Below are 20,096 nucleotides of genomic sequence, written 5' to 3'. Positions count from 1 at the left end.
CCTGCTGGCGAGCCAGCAGCTGCGTGGGGTTAGGGGTTTCACGTGTGTTACCCCACTCGTGACACCGATAACCGAGACGCCGCCGAGCCATTGCGCGCGTCCCCCTGTGCGTGTCCCCAACCTCTGCCCGTGTCCCCCGAGCGCTGCCATCGCCGCGCAACCCCCGAGTGGCACATCCAGGGTCACCCCCGCGCTGCCGTGGGGCCGCCGTGACCCCTCCGTGGGGCCGAACCTCCCACGGATGTTGGGGGGCCAGAGGTGTCCGAGCCCCTCCGGGTTCCCCAAAACCCCCAAAGCGAAGCGAAGGCTGCGGATCTGCGTGGGGTCAGCGCGGGCTGCGTGGGTCGCGATATCCCCGCACCTTAACGAGTCTCTCGGCTCTCATCGCCCCACGCGTGACCTGGGTGAGACCGGAGCGGGACAAATCCCTCCACACCCCACGGGTGGCAATGTCCCCATGTCCCCACCCCCCCACCCCCGATCCCGGCTGGAATGCCGCTCGGACGGGGGGGTGGCACGGGCAGGAAGGAGTTAATGATAACAGCCCTTTGTGTCACCAGTGGGGGCGGCGAGCCAGGGCTCAGCCCCGCCGCGGGGGGGGTCGCGAACGCCGCCACTCTCGCTCCGTGGGCGATGCTGGCCGTGCTGGCCCCGCTGCTGGCCCCGCTGCTGGCCCCGGTAGCGGCGGCGGCCACCACGGCGGCCCCGGCGCTCCCGCTGACCCTCGCCGTGGTCCTGCCCCGCCGCAACCTCACCTACCCGTGGGCTTGGCCGCGCGTGGGTCCCGCCGTCAGCCTGGCCGCCGCCGCCGTCAACGCCCGCCGGGATCTGCTGCCCGGTTTCACCGTGCGCTGGGTGTTCGGCGACAGCGAGGACCGCCACGGGGTCTGCTCCGAAATGGCCGCGCCGCTCGTGGCCGTGGACCTGTGGCTCGCCCACCGCCCCGCCGCCTTCCTCGGGCCGGGCTGCGTCTACTCCGCCGCTCCCGTGGCTCGCTTCACCGGGCACTGGCAGCTGCCGCTGCTCACGGCGGGGGCCGAGGCTCACGGATTCGACGACAAGAGCGAGGAGTTCCGTCTGACCACCCGCGCCGGTCCCAGCCACCGCAAACTGGGCGAGCTGGGCGTGCGGCTGCACCGGCGCTTCAACTGGACGCGGCGGGCGCTGCTCGTGTACTCGGACGAGCCCGCCGGGGACCGGCCCTATTATTTCGCCGCCGAGGGTCTGTACGTGCAGCTGCCCAGCGTGCGCAACCTGACGGTCATGGACGTGGTGTTCCGCGACGGCGGCAACTTCTCCTTCATCATCCACGAGATCAAGGCGAAGGGGCGCGGTGAGTGCGGGCACCGCCATGGGGCGGGCGGGGATGGGCATGGGCACGGGCATGGGCATGGGCATGGGCACGGGGCGGGTGCGGCGGCGCTGGGGGGGGGCACGGCCCCATAGAGGAGGGCACGGCCCCATAGAGGAGGGAACGGACCCATAGAGGAGGGCACGGCCCCATAGAGGAGGGAACGGACCCATAGAGGAGGGCACGGCCCCATAGAGGAGGGAACGGACCCATAGAGGAGTTCAGAGCCCCATAGAGGAGGGCACGGCCCCATAGAGGAGGGCACGGCCCCATAGAAGAGGGAACGGTCCCATAAAGGAGTACAGAGCCCTACACGGATGTGCAGCCCCATAGAGGAGGGAACGGCCCCACAGAGGAGGAAACTGCCCCATAGAGGAGGGAATGGCCCCATAGAGGAGTTCAGAGCCCCATAGAGGAGTGTCCGGCCCTGTATAGGAGTTCACGGCCCCATAGAGGGGGGAACGGCCCCATAGAGGAGGGCACGGCCCCATACAGGAGTACAGAGCCCTACACGGATGTGCAGCCCCATAGAGGAGGGAACGGCCCCATAGAGGAGGAAACGGCCCCATAGAGGAGTACACAGCCCCACTGGGGTGTTTACGGCCCCACAGAGGAGGGAATGGCCCTATAGAGGAGTTCAGAGCCCCATAGAGGAGGGAACGGCCCCATAGAGGAGGGAATGGCCCCATAGAAGAGGGAACGGTCCCATACAGGAGTACAGAGCCCTACACAGATGTGCGGCCCCATAGAGGAGTGTGCGGCCCTATATAGGAGGGAAAGGTCCCATAGAGGAGTTCAGAGCCCCACAGAGGAGGGAACGGCCCCATAGAGGAGTTCAGAGCCCCATAGAGGAGGGCACGGCCCCATAGAGGAGGAAACGGCCCCATAGAGGATGGAATGGCCCCATAGAGGGGGGAACGGCCCCATAAAGGAGTTCAGAGCCCCATAGAGGAGGGAACGGCCCCATAGAGGAGGGCATGGCCCCACTGGGGAGTGCCCAGCCCCACACAGAACTGCCCGGCCCCATAGAGGAGTGCCCGGCCCCACAAGGGTGTACCCAGCCCCACTGGGCAGTGCCCAGCCCCACTGGGGTGTACCCAGCCCCACTGGGCAGTGCCCAGCCCCACAAGGGTGTACCCAGCCCCATACGGGAGTGCCCGGCCCCACAAGGGTGTACCCAGCCCCACAAGGGTGTACCCAGCCCCATAGGGCAGTGCCCAGCCCCACACCGGTGCCCGTGGCTGTGCCAGCCTTGGCACGCCGTGCTGTGCCCGGGGTGTTGTTGTTCATGGCCATACATGGCTGTGCCCAACTTTACAGGGGTGTTCACAACAGCCGGCCCCGGCTGTGCCCGGCTGTGCCCGGCTGTGCCCGGCCTCACAGGGGGGTTTGTGGCTGTTGGTGGCTGGCACAGCTGGGCACAGCTGGGCACAGCTGGGCACAGCTGTATGGGGGCGTTTGCAGCTGTGCCCAGCTGTGCCCGGTTGGATTTCAGGGTTATTCACGGCTGTGCCGAGGTTTCCGTGGGCAGACAGGGCTGTGCTGAGCTCTGCACGGGGATTTCATGGCTGTACATGGCTGTTCATGGCTGTTCATGGCTGTTCATGGTTTTACATGGCTGTTCATGGCTGTTCATGGCTGTTCATGGCTGTTCATGATTGTGCACAGCTGTACATGGCTGTACATGCCTGTACATGGTTGTTCATGGCTATACACAGTTGTTCATGGTCGTTCCTGGTTGTTCATGCCTGTACATGGCTGTTCATGCCTGCTCACGGTTGTTCATGGCTGTTCACAGTTGTACATGGTTGTTCATGCCTGTACATGGTTTTTCACGGCTGTTCATGGTTGTTCATGCCTGTTCATGGCTGTTCATGGCTGTTCATGGCTGTTCATGGTTTTACATGGCTGTTCATGGCTGTTCATGATTGTGCACGGCTGTTCATGGCTGTTCATGGCTGTTCATGATTGTGCACGGCTGTACATGGCTGTACATGCCTGTACATGGTTGTTCATGGCTATACACAGTTGTTCATGGCCATTCATGGTTGTTCACAGTTGCTCATGGTAACACACGGTTGTTCATGCCTGTTCATGCCTGTTCACGGTTGTTCATGGTCGTTCCTGCCTGTTCATGCCTGTACATGGTTTTTCATGGCTGTTCACGGTTGTTCATGCCTGTACATGGCTGTTCACGGTTGTTCATGCCTGTACATGGCTGTTCATGGCTGCTCATGGTTGTTCATGGCTGTTCACAGTTGTTCATGGTTGTTCATGCCTGTACATGGTTTTTCACGGCTGTTCATGGTTGTTCATGCCTGTTCATGCCTGTACATGGCTGCTCATGGTAGTTTAAGCTTTTTCATACCTGTACACAGTTGTTGATGGTAGCACATGGCTGTTCACGCCTGTACATGGCTGTCCACAGTTGTTCATGGGGGTTTTTTATGGTTGTTCATGCTTGTTCACGGCTGTTCACGGTTGTACGTGGTTGTTCATGGTAGCACATGGCTGTTCACGCCTGTACATGGCTGTCCACAGTTGTTCACGGCTGTTCATGGCTGTACAGGGTTGTTCATGGTTGTTCATGGCTGTTCGTGGCTGTTCACGGTTGTTTATGGCTGTTCATGGTTGTGCATGGTTGTTCATGGTTGTTTATGGTTGTACATGGCTGTTCATGCCTGTACATGGTTTTCCATGGCTGTCCATGCCTGTTCATGGTTGTTCCCGGTTGTTCATGCCTGAACGTGGTAGTCCATGGCTGTTCATGGCTGTTCATGCCTGTACATGCTTGTTCATGCCTGTACATGCTTGTTCATGCCTGCACATGCTTGTTCATGCCTATACATGGTCGCTCACAGTTGTTCATGCCTGTATGTGGTTGTCCGTGATTGTTCACGGCTGTTCATGGTTTTTCATGCCTGTTCATGGTTGTTCACAGTTGTTCATGGCAGCACATGGATGTCCATGGCTGTTCATGGGTTTTTTATGGTTTTTTATGGTGTTTCATGGTTGTCCATAGTTGTTTGAGGTTTTTCATGCCTGTACACGGCTGTTCATGGCTGTTCAGGGTTTTTCATGGTTGTACACTGTTCACGGCTATTCATGGTAGCACACACTTCTTCATGGCTGTTCATGGTTTTTCATGGTTGCCCATGCCTGTCCATGGCTGTTCATGGTTTTTTATGGGTTTTTTTTCATGTTTTTTTCATGGTTTTTTTATGGTTTTTTATGGTTTTTTTCATGTTTTTTTTTCATGGGTTTTTTTTCATGGTTTTTTTCATGGTTTTTTTCATGGTTTTTTCATGGGTTTTTTCATGGTTTTTTCATGGTTTTTTTCACGGTTTTTTCATGGTTTTTTTCATGGTTTTTTCATGGTTTTTTTCATGGTTTTTTATGGTTTTTCCATGGGTTTTTTTCATGGTTTTTTATGGTTTTTTTACGGTTTTTTATGGTTTTTCATGGCTGTCCACGCCTGCCCACAGCCCCCCCAGCCTTGCCCCCAATATCCCACCCCCCAACACCGCCCCTGCCCCACCCACCCCGGTGTCCCCCCAAATCTCCGGGCGTTGTCACCAACCCCGAGGGGCACCGGGAACCCCAGGGAGGCCCCGGGAACCCCGGGAACCCCGGGTGTCACCGGGAGGCACCGGGAACACCGGGGAACACCGGGGGGCACCGGGATCCCGGGGTTTGTCGGTGCGGGCTCGGTCCCGCGGGTGAATTTCGGCTCCCCCGAGGCGGCCACGGCCGGAGGGGCCCCCGGGGTCACGGAGCCGCCGGGAATCCGTCAGGGCCGCGGCGAGGAGGAAACGGAGTCGGGAAAACAGGAAACGGCACCGGGGCTGCGCCCGGGCCAGCGCCGGGCAGGGCGCGGGGGGCGGGACCCCCACACCGGGACCGCCGGGATTTGGGTGGGGGTCTCGGGGCTGTCACCCAATAATGAGAGACCCCCAAAACTGGGGCTGGGGTCTCCCCTGGGGTCTTGGGAGTCTCGGGGCTGTGTCACACAGCAATCAGGGACCCCCAGGATGTGGGGCTGGGGTCTCCAGGGCTGTTGGGAGTCTCGGGGCTGTGTCCCCCAATGACCTGGAACTCCATGATTTGGGTGGGGGTCTCGGGGCTGTGTCCCCCAATAACCCGGGACCCCCAGGATTTGGGTGGGGGTCTCTTTGCTGTATTTGGGTGGGGGTCTCTTTGCTGGATTTGGGTGGGGGTCTCGGGGCTGTGTCACACAATAATGAGAGACCCCCAAAACTGGGGCTGGGGTCTCCCATGGGGTCTTGGGGCTGTGTCACACAATAACCAGAGACCCCCGGGATTGGGGCTGGGGTCTCCCATGGGGTCTTGGGGGTCTCAGGGTTGTGTCCCCCAATGACCTGGAACTCCATGATTTGGGTGGGGGTCTCGGGGCTGTCCCCCCCCTCCAAGAGCTCTGTCACATAATAACCTGGGATCCCCCAAGGATTTGGGTGGGGGGTCTCAGGGCTGTGTCCCCCAATAACCAGGGACCCCGGGGATTTGGGTGGGGGGTCTCGGTGCTGTATTTGGGTGGGGGTCTCTTTGCTGTATTTGGGTGGGGGTCTCTTTGCTGTATTTGGGTGGGGGTCTTGGGGCTGTGTCCCCCAATAACCAGGGATTTGAGTGGGGGTCTCGGGGCTGTGTCCCCCAATAACCCGGTATCCCAGGATTTGAGTGGGGGTCTCTTTGCTGTATTTGAGTGGGGGTCTCAGCGCCATCCCCCCCCCACAGTGGTGTACATTTGCTGCGCCCCGGACACGCTGCAGGCGCTGCTGCTGCAGGCGGAGCTGTGTCCCCCAATAACCCGGGATTTGAGTGGGGGTCTCGGGGCTGTATTTGGGTGGGGGTCTCGGTGCCATCCCCCTTTTCCCAGTTGTGTACCTGTGCTGCCCCGGACACGCTGCGGGCGCTGCTGCTGCAGCCGGGGCTGTGTCCCCCAATAACCCGGGATTTGGGTGGGGGTCTCTTTGCTGTATTTTTGTGGGGGTCTCGGGGCTGTGTCACACAATAACCCGGCACCCCAGGATTTGAGTGGGGGTCTCTTTGCTGTATTTGGGTGGGGGTCTCGGTGCTGTATTTGGGTGGGGGTCTCGGTGCTGTATTTGGGTGGGGGTCTCGGGGCTGTATTTGGGTGGGGGTCTCTTTGCTGTATTTGGGTGGGGGTCTCAGCGCCATCCCCCCCCACAGTGGTGTACATTTGCTGCGCCCCGGACACGCTGCGGGCGCTGCTGCTGCAGGCGGGGCTGTGTCCCCCAATAACCCGGGATTTGGGTGGGGGTCTCTTTGCTGTATTTGGGTGGGGGTCTCGGAGCTGTGTCCCCCAATAACCCGGGATTTGAGTGGGGGTCTCGGGGCTGTGTCCCCCAATAACCCGGGATTTGGGTGGGGGTCTCGGAGCTGGATTTGGGTGGGGGTCTCGGTGCTGTATTTGGGTGGGGGTCTCAGCGCCATCCCCCTTTTCCCAGTTGTGTACCTGTGCTGCCCCGGACACGCTGCGGGCGCTGCTGCTGCAGGCGGGGCTGTGTCCCCCAATAACCCGGGACCCCCAGAATTTGAGTGGGGGTCTCAGCGCCATCCCCCCCCCACAGTGGTGTACATTTGCTGTGCCCTGGACACGCTGTGGGCACTGCTGCTGCAGGCGGAGCTGTGTCCCCCAATAACCCGGGACCCCAGGATTTGAGTGGGGGTCTCTTTGCTGTATTTGGGTGGAGGTCTCGGGGCTGTGTCCCCCAATAACCCGGGATTTGGGTGGGGGTCTCTGTGCTGTATTTGGGTGGGGGTCTCAGCGCCATCCCCCCCCACAGTGGTGTACATTTGCTGCGCCCCGGACACGCTGCGGGCGCTGCTGCTGCAGGCGGAGCTGTGTCCCCCAATAACCCGGGATTTGAGTGGGGGTCTCGGGGCTGTGTCCCCCAATAACCCGGCACCCCAGGATTTGGGTGGGGGTCTCTTTGCTGTATTTGGGTGGGGGTCTCGGTGCTGTATTTGGGTGGGGGTCTCTTTGCTGTATTTGGGTGGGGGTCTCTTTGCTGTATTTGAGTGGGGGTCTCGGTGCTGTATTTGGGTGGGGGTCTCTTTGCTGTATTTGGGTGGGGGTCTCTTTGCTGTATTTGGGTGGGGGTCTCTTTGCTGGATTTGGGTGGGGGTCTCAGCGCCATCCCCCCCCCACAGTGGTGTACATTTGCTGCGCCCCGGACACGCTGCGGGCGCTGCTGCTGCAGGCGGAGCGCGCGGGGCTCACGGGCGGCGATTTCGCCTTTTTCTACATCGACACCTTCGGGGCGAGCCTGCAGGGCCGCGGCTTCCCCGAACCGCAACGGCCCTGGAAACGCGGGGACAGCGACGATGCCCGAGCCCGCCGAGCCTTCCAGGTGAGCACCGGGGGCACCGACAGCGACGGGCGGGCAGGGAAATGCCCAGGTGAGCGGGGGGCACGGACAGGTGGGCATGGGGGCATAGCCAGGTGGGCAGGGACATGGACAGGAGAGTGGAGGGCACGGACAGGTGGGCATGGGGGCATAGCCAGGTGGGCGGGGAAATGGACAGGTGAGTGGAGGGGCACGGACAGGTGGGCATGGGGGCATAGCCAGGTGGGCAGGGACATGGACAGGAGAGTGGAGGGGCACGGACAGGTGGGCAGGGGAATGCCCAGGGGGGCAGGGACACACACACAGGTGGGCACAGATGTCCTCAGGTGGGCAGGGAAATGCCCAGGTGTGCACAGGGACACAGCCAGGTGGGCACAGGGACACAGCCAGGTGGGCACTGATGGCCCCAGGTGAGCAGGGAAATGCCCAGGAGGGCAGGGAAATGCCCAGGTGAGCACGGGGGCACGGACAGGTGGGCACAGGGACACCCCCAGGTGGGCACAGGGACACCCCCGGGTTGGCACAGGGACACAGCCCCGTGCACAGGGACACCCCCAGGGGCACAGGGACACCCCCAGGTGCACAGGGAGTGCATCCAGGTGGGCACTGATGGCCCCAGGTGGGCAGGGAAATGCCCAGGTGAGCGGGGGGCACGGACAGGTGGGCAGGGGAATGCCCAGGGGGGCAGGGACACACACAGGTGGGCACAGATGTCCTCAGGTGGGCAGTGAAATGCCCAGGTGGGCACAGGGACACCCCCGGGTGGGCACAGGGACACAGCCAGGTGGGCACAGGGACACAGCCAGGTGTGCACAGGGAGGGCATCCAGGTGGGCACTGATGGCCCCAGGTGGGCAGGGGAATGCCCAGGAGAGTGGAGGGGCACGGACAGGTGGGCAGGGGAATGCCCAGGGGGGAAGGGACACACACAGGTGGGCACAGATGTCCTCAGGTGGGCAGGGAAATGCCCAGGTGGGCACAGGGACACCCCCGGGTGGGCACAGGGACACAGCCAGGTGTGCACAGGGAGGGCATCCAGGTGGGCACTGATGGCCCCAGGTGAGCAGGGAAATGCCCAGGAGGGCAGGGACATGGACAGGTGAGCACGGGGGCATGGCCAGGTGGGCACAGATGGTTCCTGGTGGGCAGAGATGGCCCCAGGTGGGCAGGGGGCACGGCCAGGTGGGCAGGGAGAGGTGGGCACGTGGATACACCCAGGTGGGCAGGAAATGCCCAGGCGGGCAGGAACATGGCCAGGTGGGCAGGGTGGGCAGGGGGCACGGCCAGGTGGGCATGGCGACACGCGGAGGTGAGCACGGCCCGCCCAGGTGGGCACGGGGGATGCAGCCAGGTGGGCACAGGGACATAACTAGATGGGCAGGGGCACGGCCAAGTGAGCAGGGACACACCTAGGTGGGCACAGATGGTTCCAGGTGGGCACAGATGGTTCTAGGTGGGCACGGGGCACCCCCAGGTGGGCACAGGGCACCCCCAGGCGTGCCCAGCCCCGTCCCCGTGTGTCCCCAGGCCGTGACCATCATCACGTACGCGGAGCCGCAGAACGCCGAGTACCGACCGTTCCTGCAGAGGCTGCACCGGGAGGCCCGGGAGAGATTCAACAGCTCCCTGCAGGACGGGCTGGTGAGGGACACTGGGGACACTGGGGACACTGAGGGGACATTGGGGACATTGGGGACATTGGGGATATTGGGGATATTGGGGACACTGAGGGGACATTGGGGGGACATTGGGGATATTGGGGACACTGAGGGGACATTGGCCACAGGGAGAGATTCAACAGCTCCCTGCAGGACGGGCTGGTGAGGGACACAGGGGACAATGGGGACTATGGGGACACTGGGGACATTGGGGACACTGAGGGGACACTGAGGGGATATTGGGGACACTGAGGGGACATTGGGGACAATGGGACACTGAGGGGACATTGGGGACATTGGGGACACTGAGGGGACATTGGGGACAATGGGGACACTGAGGGAACAATGGGACACTGAGGGGACATTTGGGACAATGGGGATATTGGGGACACTGAGGGGACATTGGCCACAGGGAGAGATTCAACAGCTCCCTGCAGGACGGGCTGGTGAGGGACACAGGGGACAATGGGGACTATGGGGACACTGGGGACATTGGGGACACTGAGGGGACATTGGGGACACTGAGGGGACATTGGGGACAATGGGACACTGAGGGGACATTGGGGACATTGGGGACACTGAGGGGACATTGGGGACAATGGGGACACTGAGGGGACATTGGGGACACTGAGGAGACACTGAGGGGACAATGGGACACTGAGGGGACATTGGGGATATTGGGGACATTGGGGATATTGGGGACACTGAGGGGACATTGGCCACAGGGAGAGATTCAACAGCTCCCTGCAGGACGGGCTGGTGAGGGACACAGGGGACATTGGGGACACTGAGGGGACACTGAGGGGACAATGGGGACACCAGGGGGACACAGCATCAATCTGGAGCTATCAGGGGAACACAGGATGGGTCTGGGGATGGGGACCCCCGGCTGTGCCCTGTCCCCTCGAGCTGTCACCGTGTCCCCAGATGAATTTCATGTCCACATGAATTCCCTGTCCCCACATGAATTCCCTGTACCCAGATGAATTTGGTGTCCCCACATGAATTTGGTGTTCCCACACGATTTTCACGTCCCCAGATGAATTCCCTGTCCCCACATGAATCCATGAATTCCCTGTCCCCACATTAATTCCCTGTCCCCAGATGAATTTCATGTCCAGATGAATTTGATGTCCCCAGACGATTTTCACGTCCCCAGATGAATCCATGAATTCCCTGTCCCCACACGAATTCCCTGTCCCCAGATGAATTTGGTGTCCCCACATGAATTTGGTGTCCCCAGATGAATCCATGAATTCCCTGTCCCCAGATGAATTCCCTGTCCCCACATGAATTCCCTGTCCCCAGATGAATTCCCTGTCCCCACATGAATTTCATGTCCAGATGAATTTGGTATCCCCACATGAATTCCCTGTCCCCAGATGAATGTCATCGCCGCCGCCTTCCATGACGGGGTGCTGCTCTGGGCCCAGGCGCTCAACGAGACCCTGGAGCGCGGCGGCTCCGTCAGCGACGCCTCGGCCGTCACCCGCCAGATGTGGAACCGAACCTTCTATGGTGAGACCCGACCTGGACCCTCCCGGACCTTCCCGAACCTTCCTGAACCCATCTGGACCCTCCCGGACCTGCTCGGACCTTCCCGATCCCTCCCGAACCTTCCTGAACCCATCGGGACCCTCCCGATCCCTCCCGGACATTCCCGATCCCTCCCGGACATTCCCGATCCCTCCCGAACCTTCCCCGATCCCTCCCGAACCTTCCCGATCCCTCCCGATCCCTCCCGAACCTTCCCGAACCTTCCCGATCCTTCCCGAACCTTCCCGAACCCATCGGGACCCTCCCGGACCCTCCCCGGACCCCTCCCCATCCTGTCCTTGTCCCCAGCCCTTTTCCCCCCCTCCCAGGACAGAGATTTTGGGGACTGAACCCCCCCTTTGAGCCCCCCCAATCCCCCCACGTCCCCTCCCCAGGTGTCACCCACCCAGCCCCATTCCCAGGTGAGATTTTGGGGCTCAGAACCCCCCTCAGAGCCCCCCAAGCTCCACTCCCAGGGGGATTTTGGGGATCAGAGCCCCCCGGAGGGCCCCCCAGCCCCTCACCCTCCCCAGGGTGATATTTTGGGGATCAAAGCCCCCCCCTAAGCCCCTGACGCCCCCTCCCCAGGTGTCACCTCCCATCCCCATCCCAGGTGAGATTTTGGGGCTCAGAGCCCCCCAAGCCCCACTCCCAGGTGATATTTTGGGGATTTTGGGGCTCAGAGCCCCCCTTTAAAGCCCCCCCAAGCCCCTGACGCCCCCTCCCCAGGTGTCACCTCCCGTCCCCATTCCCAGGTGAGATTTTGGGGCTCAGACCCCCCCTTTTTGAGCCCCCCACGCCCCCTCCCCAGGTGTCACCTCCCATCCCCATCCCAGATGAGATTTTGGGGCTCAGACCCCCCCTTTTTGAGCCCCCCACGCCCCCTCCCCAGGTGTCACCTCCCATCCCCATCCCAGATGAGATTTTGGGGCTCAGACCCCCCCTTTTTGAGCCCCCCACGCCCCCTCCCCAGGCGTCACCGGCTTCCTGAAGATCGACGAGCAGGGCGACCGCGAGAGCGATTACTCCCTGTGGGACATGGACCCCGAGCTGGGCGAGTTCCAGGTGAGCCCCCAGACCCACGGGGGGTGTCCTGACCGGGGGATGGGTCTGGGGGCTTCCCCCCACCCACTCCCCACGCCCCGCACCCCACAGATCGTGGCCAACTACAACGGCACCACCAAGGAGATCCAGATGGTGCCGGGCAGGGATTTCCACTGGCCGGGCAGCTCGGTGCCCCCCGATGTCCCTCCCTGCGGCTTCGAGGGCACCGACCCGCGCTGCCGCAAAGGTGAGGGGGGGTCCCAGCCCCGAGACCCCCGCCCGACCCCCAGATCGGGTCCTGATTGTCCCCTCCTGTCCCCGCAGCCTCGCTGTCCACGCTGGAGGTGCTGTCGCTGGTGGTGAGCCTGATGCTCATGGCCATCACCGTCACCTCCTTCTTCATCTGCAGGTTTGGGGGGGTCCGGGGGGTCCGGGGGGGTTTGGGGGTGTGGGGAGGGGTCTCACGGAGCCCCCAATGGGTGCAGGAAGCTGCAGCTGGAGAAGGAGCTGGCGGCGGAGCTGTGGAGGGTGCGCTGGGAGGATCTGCAGATGAGCAGCCTGGAGAAACACCTGAGGAGCGCGGGCAGCAGGATGACGCTGTCGCTGGTGGGGAACCGGGGAAACCGGGGGATAACGGGGGGATAACGGGGAAACCGGACCGGGGAAACCGGGCAGATAACGGGGGGATAACGAGGGGAACCGGGGGAACCCGGACCGGGGAAACCGGGGAGATAACGGGGGGAACCGGGGGAACCCGGGCCGGGGAAACCGGGGAGATAACGGGGGGATAACGGGGGGAACCGGGGGAACCCGGACCGGGGAAACCGGGGAGATAATAGGGGGATAACGGGGGGAACCGGACCGGGGAAACCAGGGCAGCAAAGTGACGCTGTCACTGGTGGGGAACCGGGGAAACCGGGGAGATAACGGGGGGATAACGGGGAAACCGGGGGGATAACGGAGGGATAACAGGGGGAACCGGGGGAACCCGGACCGGGGAAACCGGGGCAGCAAACTGACGCTGTCACTGGTGGGGAACTGGGGGGAAGCGGGAAAACCGGAGGGAACGGGACCGGGGAAACCGGGGGAAACGGGAGGGAACCGGGGCAGCAAACTGATGCTGTCACTGGTGGGGAAACGGAGGAAAACCGGGGGGATAACGGGGGGAACCGGGGGAACCCGGACCGGGGAAACCGGGCAGATAACGGGGGGAACCGGGGGAACCCGGACCGGGGAAACCGGGGAGATAACGGGGGGATAACGGGGAAACCGGGGGGATAACGGGGGGATAACGGGGAAACCGGACCGGGGAAACCGGGGAGATAACGGGGGGAACCGGGGGAACCCGGACCAGGGAAACCGGGGCAGCAAACTGACGCTGTCACTGATGGGGAACTGAGGGGAAGCGGGAAAACCGGAGGGAACGGGACCGGGGAAACCGGGGGAAACGGGAGGGAACCGGGGCAGCAAACTGATGCTGTCACTGGTGGGGAACCGGGGAGATAACGGGGGGAACCGGGGGAACCCGGACCGGGGAAACCGGGGCAGTAAAGTGACGCTGTCGCTGGTGGGGAACCGGGGAAACCGGGGAGATAACGGAGGGATAACGGGGGGATAACGGGGGGAACCGGACCGGGGAAACCGGGGAGATAACGGGGAATAACGGGGGAACCGGACCGGGGAAACCGGGGCAGCAAACTGACGCTGTCACTGGTGGGGAACTGGGGGGAAGCGGGAAAACCGGAGGGAACGGGACCGGGGGAAACGGGAGGGAACCGGGGCAGCAAACTGATGCTGTCACTGGTGGGGAACGGAGGAAAACCGGGGGAACCGGGGGGATAACGGGGGGAACCGGGACCAGGGGAAACGGGGCAGCAAACTGATGCTGTCACTGGTGGGGAATTGGGAAAACCGGGGGGATTAACGAGGAAAACCGGGGGAAACGAGACCGGGACCGGGGCAGCAAACTGACGCTGTCACTGATGGGGACCGGGAACGGGAACGGGGGAACGGGGGAACCAGGGCAGCAAACTGATGCTGTCGCTGGTGGGAAACCGGGAAACGGGACCAGGGAAGCCGGTGGAATAACAGGGGGAACCGGGGCAGCAAACTGACCCTGTCACTGGTGGGGAACGGGACCGGGGGAACCGGGGAAACGGGACCGGGGTAAGAACGGGGACCGGGGTCACCTCACAGCCCCACAGCCCCGGGACCGGGGGTTTTGGGGACCGGCGATTTTGGGGACCGGGGGTTTTGAGGACCGGGGGTTTTGGGGACCGGGCCCCCCCCCAGCCCCTCCGGGGGTCTCTCTGGGCGGTTCGGGGTCGGTTCCCGTTCTCACCCCGCACCCACCCCGGGCACAGCGAGGCTCCAACTACGGCTCGCTGCTCACGGCCGAGGGGCAGCTCCAGGTGTACGCCAAGACCGCCTACTACAAGGTACGGGGAGGGGACAGCATCGGGACCCCTCCCACGGCGTCACCACCGTGTCCCCACCCCGGTGTCCCCACTGTGTCCCCATCCCAGTGTCCCCACCGTGTCACCACCCCCGGTGTCACCGGGTCCCCACCCCCGGTGTCACCGTGTCCCCATCCCGGTGTCCCCACCGTGTCCCCACTGTGTCACCATGTCACCATCCCGGTGTCACCGTGTCCCCATCCCGGTGTCCCCACCGTGTCACCACCCCCGGTGTCACCGGGTCCCCACCCCCGGTGTCACCGTGTCCCCATCCCGGTGTCCCCACCGTGTCCCCACTGTGTCACCATGTCACCATCCCGGTGTCACCGTGTCCCCATCCCGGTGTCCCCACCGTGTCACCACCCCCGGTGTCACCATGTCCCCATCCCGGTGTCCCACCCCCGGTGTCACCGTGTCCCCATCCCGGTGTCCCCACTGTGTCCCCACTGTGTCCCCATCCCGGTGTCACCGTGTCACCACCCCCGGTGTCACCGTGTCCCCATCCCGGTGTCACCGTATCCCCACTGTGTCACTGTGTCCCCATCCCGGTGTCCCCACCGTGTCCCCATCCCGGTGTCACTGTGTCCCCATCCCGGTGTCACCGTGTCCCCACTGTGTCCCCACTGTGTCCCCACTGTGTCCCCATCCCGGTGTCACCGTGTCCCCACTGTGTCACCGTGTCACCACCCCCGGTGTCCCCACTGTGTCCCCACCGTGTCCCCATCCCGGTGTCCCCACCGTGTCCCCACCCCGGTGTCACCGTGTCCCCACTGTGTCACCGTGTCCCCACCCCTGGTGTCACCGTGTCCCCACCGTGTCCCCACCGTGTCCCCACCCCGGTGTCCCCGCAGGGTAACCTGGTGGCCGTCAAGCACGTGAACCGCAAACGCATCGAGCTGACCCGCAAGGTGCTGTTCGAGCTCAAACACGTACGTGAAAACCGGGGGGGGGGGGACACCGGGATGTGACACCGGGCACCACCGGCAGGGAGGACACACGGCGGGGGGACCCCGCCACCCACCCGTGCCCGGTGTCCCCGGTGTCCCCGGTAGATGCGGGACGTGCAGAACGAGCACCTGACGCGGTTCATCGGCGCCTGCACCGACCCGCCCAACATCTGCATCCTCACCGAGTACTGCCCGCGGGGCAGCCTGCAGGTACCGGGAACGGCACCGGGAACGGCCCCGGGAGCCTCCGGGGATGCACCGGGATGGGACCGGGACAGGACTGGGATGGGATTGGGAGCCTCCCGGGCTGCTCCAGGACCGGGAGGGCACCGGGAGCTTCCGGGGATGCACCGGGACTGGGAGGGCACCAGGATGGGACCGGGACAGGACTGGGATGGGATTGGGAGCCTCCCGGGCTGCTCCGGCACCGGGAGGGCACCGGGAGCTTCCGGGGACGCTCCAGGACCGGCACCGGGAGCCTCTGGGGCTGTGACGGGACCGGGATGGGACCGGGAGAGCACCGGGAGCCCGTCCCGATCCCTCCCCTCACCCCCCATCCCGTCCCCAGGACATCCTGGAGAACGAGAGCATCACCCTGGACTGGATGTTCCGCTACTCCCTCACCAACGACATCGTCAAGGTACCGGGGACGCTCCCGGGGGTCCCCCCATGACACAGAATCCCCCCATCCCATAGAAATCCCCCCCATTCCACAGGGATCCCCCATCCTACAGGGGTCCCCACCCCACAGGACCCCCCATCCCATAGAAATCCCCTATTCCACAGGGGTCCCAATCCCACAGGAATCCTCCACCCTAGAGAAATCCCCCATCCCATTGGAATCCCCCAACCCACAGGAATCCCATATCCCACAGATCTCCCCTGTCCCATAGAAATCCCCCATCCCATGGGCATCCCCCATCCCATAGAAATCCAGAAATCCCCCACCCCAAAGGGGTCCCCATCCCATGATGGGGATAGAAATCCCATAGAAATCTCCCCCATTCCACAGGGATCCCCCATCCTACAGGGGTCCCCACCCCACAGGAACCCCCATCCCATAGAAATCCCCTATTCCACAGGGGTCCCAATCCCACAGGAACCCCCATCCCATAGAAATCCCCTATTCCACAGGGGTCCCAATCCCACAGGAATCCCCCATTCCATAGAAATCCCCCATTCCATAGAAATCTCACATCCCACAGAGGTCCTCACCCCACAGCAATCCTTCACCCCATAGAAATCCCCCATCCCATGGGAATCCCCCACCCCACAGGAATCCTTGATCCCATTGGAATCCCCCAACCCACAGGAATCCCATATCCCACAGATCTTCCCCCTCCACCCCATAAGAATCCCCATCCCATAGAAATCCCCCATCCCATAGAAATCCCCCACCCCAACAGGATCCCCGTCCCATGAGCATCCCCCACCCCACAGGGATCCCATATCCCACAGATCTCCCCTGTCCCATAGAAATCCCCCATCCCATGGGCATCCCCCATCCCATAGAAATCCAGAAATCCCCCACCCCAAAGGGGTCCCCATCCCATGATGGGGATAGAAATCCCATAGAAATCCCCCCCATTCCACAGGGATCCCCCATCCTACAGGGGTCCCCACCCCACAGGAACCCCCATCCCATAGAAATCCCCTATTCCACAGGGATCCTCACCCCACAGCAATCCTTCACCCCATAGAAATCCTCCATCCCACAGGAATCCCCCACCCATGAGGACCCCCATCCTGTGGGCACCCCCCATCCCACAGATCTTCCCCACCCCAGAGGTCTCCTCCACCCCATAGGAATCCCCTCCCCACAGGAGCCCCCATCCCATAGAAATCCCCCATCCCATAGAAATCCCCCACCCCACAGATCTCTCCCATCCCACAGGAATCCCCTATCCCATAGGAATCCCCTATCCCATAGGAATCCTGTGTCCTACAGGGGTCCTCCATCCCACAGGGGTCCCCATCCTGTAGAAATCCCACAGATTTCCCCATCCCAAAAGGGTCCCCATCCCATAGAAACCCCACATCCCCACAGGAACCCCCATCCCATAGAATGCCTCACCCTATGGACATCCCCCATCCCACAGAAATCCCCCACCCCACGGATCTCTCCCACCCCACAGGAATCCCCTATCCCGTAGAAATCCCCCACCCCACGGATCTCTCCCACCCCACAGGAATCCTGTGTCCCACAGGGGTCCTCCATCCATCCTGTAAAATCCCACAGATTTCCCCATCCCAAAAGGGTCCCCATCTCATAGAAACCCCACATCCCCACAGGAACCCCCATCCCATAGAATGCCCCATCCCATAGAAATCCCCCACCCCACGGATCTCTCCCACCCCACAGGAATCCTGTGTCCTACAGGGGTCCTCCCTCCATCCTGTAGAAATCCCACAGATTTCCCCATCCCAAAAGGGTCCCCATCCCATAGAAATCCCCCACCCCACAGATCTCCCCCACCCCACGGATCTCTCCCACCCCACAGGAATCCCCTATCCCACAGGAATCCTGTGTCCTACAGGGGTCCTCCATCCATCCTGTAAAATCCCACAGATTTCCCCATCCCATAGAATGCCTCACCCTATGGACATCCCCCATCCCACAGAAATCCCCCACCCCACATCTCTCCCCCGACGCCCCCGTGCCCTTTTAGGGGATGCAGTTCCTGCACAGCGGCGTCATCGTGTCCCACGGCAACCTCAAGTCCTCCAACTGCGTGGTGGACTCGCGCTTCGTGCTCAAGATCACCGACTACGGCCTGGAGAGCTTCCGCGCGTGCCCCGACGGCGACGGCGACACCCACGCGCTCTTCGCCAGTGAGGCCCCAAAAAACGCGTCCCCCCCCCCCCAAAAAACGTCCCCAGAGTGTCCCCAGAGTGTCCCTGACGGGGTCCCCGTGCCGCAGAGAAGCTGTGGACGGCGCCGGAGCTGCTGCGCATGGAGGAGCCGCCGGCGCGGGGCACGCAGAAGGGCGACGTCTACAGCTTCGGCATCATCCTGCAGGAGATCGCGCTGCGCTGCGGCGTCTTCTACGTGGAGGGCGTGGAGCTCAGCCCCAAAGGTCGGCGGGGACAGGGGACACCCAGGGGACACTCTGGGGACACCCAGAGGGGTGGCCGGAGAGGATGGTGGGGTCTGGAGGTGTTTGTGGGTGGTTGGAAGTGTTGATCCATTCTTGGAGGTGTTTGTGGGTGGTTGGAAGTGTTGGTGGGTTCTTGGAGGTGTTTGTGGGTGGTTGGAACTGTTGATCCGTTCTTGGAGGTGTTTGTGGGTGGTTGGAAGTGTTGGTGGGTTCTTGGAAGTGTTTGTGGGTGGTTGGAAGTGTTGATCCATTCTTGGAGGTGTTTGTGGGTGGTTGGAAGTGTTGGTGGGCTCTTGGGTGATCCATTGATCCATTCTTGGATGATCAGTTGATCCATTCTTGGGTGGTCCATTGATCCGTTCATGGGTGCTTGGAATCATTGATGGCTCTTGGACAATCCATTCTTGGATGTGTTCTTGATATGTTGGAACCATGGATGGGTTCTTGGGTGATCCATTGATGGGTTGGAACCATGGATGGGTTCTTGGGTGATCCATTGATCCATTGATGGGTTCTTGGGTGATCCATTGATCCAATCTTGGATGTTTTGATGGGTTCTTGGAAGATCCATTGATATGTTGGAACCATGGATGGGTTCTTGGGTGATCCATTGATGGGTTCTTGGGTGATCCATTGATCCAATCTTGGATGTTTTGATGGGTTCTTGGATGATCCATTGATCCATTGATGGGTTCTTGGATGATCCATTGATGGGTTGGAACCATTGATGGGTTCTTGGGTGAGCCATTGATCCAATCTTGGATGTTTTGATGGGTTCTTGGATGATCCATTGATGGGTTGGAACCATGGATGGGTTCTTGGGTGATCCATTGATCCATTGATGGGTTCTTGGGTGATCCATTGATGGGTTGGAACCGTTGGTGGGTTCTTGGGTGATCCATTGATCCATTCTTGGATGTTTTGATGGGTTCTTGGATGATCCATTGATCCATTGATGGGTTCTTGGATGATCCATTGATGGGTTGGAACCATTGATGGGTTCTTGGGTGATCCATTGATGGGTTCTTGGGTGATCCATTGATGGGTTGGAACCATTGATGGGTTCTTGGGTGATCCATTGATCCATTCTTGGATGTTTTGATGGGTTCTTGGAAGATCCATTGATGGGTTGGAACCATGGATGGGTTCTTGGATGATCCATTGATGGGTTGGAACCATTGGTGGGTTCTTGGGTGATTGATCCAATCTTGGATGTGTTCATGGGTGGTTGGAACCATTGATGGGTTCTTGGAGCTGGTGATGAGTTACTGAGCTGGCCAATGGGTTCTTGGACCTGGTGATGGATTCTTGGACCTTCTGATGACTTCCTGGACTGGCCAATAGGATTTTGCATCCTCAGAAGGGCTCCTGGACCCACAGATGGGTTCTAGGACCTGTTGATGAGTAACTGGACTGGCCAATGGGTTCTTGGACCCATGAATGGGTTCTTGGACTTTCTCATGAGTTACTGGGTTGACCAATGGGTTCCCGGACCCCCATTTGGGTTCCTGGACCCTCAGATGGGTTCCTGGACCCTCAGACGGGTTCTTGGACCCCCGTTTGGGTTCCTGGACCCTCAGACGGGTTCTTGGACCCCCGTTTGGGTTCCTGGACCCTC

General features: G+C 61.6%; 1 protein-coding gene across 1 annotated transcript in view; it reads left to right on the top strand.

Annotated features, from left to right (window-relative positions):
* The first annotated feature begins 551 nt into the window (after window positions 1-551).
* Window positions 552-20,096, top strand: part of NPR1 (natriuretic peptide receptor 1) — a 28,089-nt gene continuing 8,544 nt past the window's right edge. Inside the window, exons 1-14 of the mRNA XM_074529724.1 lie at window positions 552-1,333; window positions 7,544-7,743; window positions 9,267-9,380; window positions 10,780-10,915; window positions 11,907-11,998; window positions 12,089-12,224; window positions 12,302-12,386; window positions 12,463-12,583; window positions 14,341-14,415; window positions 15,285-15,362; window positions 15,486-15,590; window positions 15,949-16,020; window positions 18,050-18,212; window positions 18,302-18,457. Of these exons, the coding sequence (XP_074385825.1) occupies window positions 634-1,333; window positions 7,544-7,743; window positions 9,267-9,380; window positions 10,780-10,915; window positions 11,907-11,998; window positions 12,089-12,224; window positions 12,302-12,386; window positions 12,463-12,583; window positions 14,341-14,415; window positions 15,285-15,362; window positions 15,486-15,590; window positions 15,949-16,020; window positions 18,050-18,212; window positions 18,302-18,457 (2,233 nt within the window). The 5' untranslated portion in view covers window positions 552-633. The remainder of the gene's footprint in view (window positions 1,334-7,543; window positions 7,744-9,266; window positions 9,381-10,779; window positions 10,916-11,906; window positions 11,999-12,088; window positions 12,225-12,301; window positions 12,387-12,462; window positions 12,584-14,340; window positions 14,416-15,284; window positions 15,363-15,485; window positions 15,591-15,948; window positions 16,021-18,049; window positions 18,213-18,301; window positions 18,458-20,096) is intronic.

Source organism: Zonotrichia albicollis, chromosome 30 (genome assembly GCF_047830755.1).
Source record: "Zonotrichia albicollis isolate bZonAlb1 chromosome 30, bZonAlb1.hap1, whole genome shotgun sequence".
NCBI classification, from domain to species: Eukaryota; Metazoa; Chordata; class Aves; order Passeriformes; family Passerellidae; genus Zonotrichia; species Zonotrichia albicollis.
The sequence above is the reverse complement of the archived record's forward strand: the minus strand, read 5'-3'. Positions and strand labels throughout refer to the sequence as shown.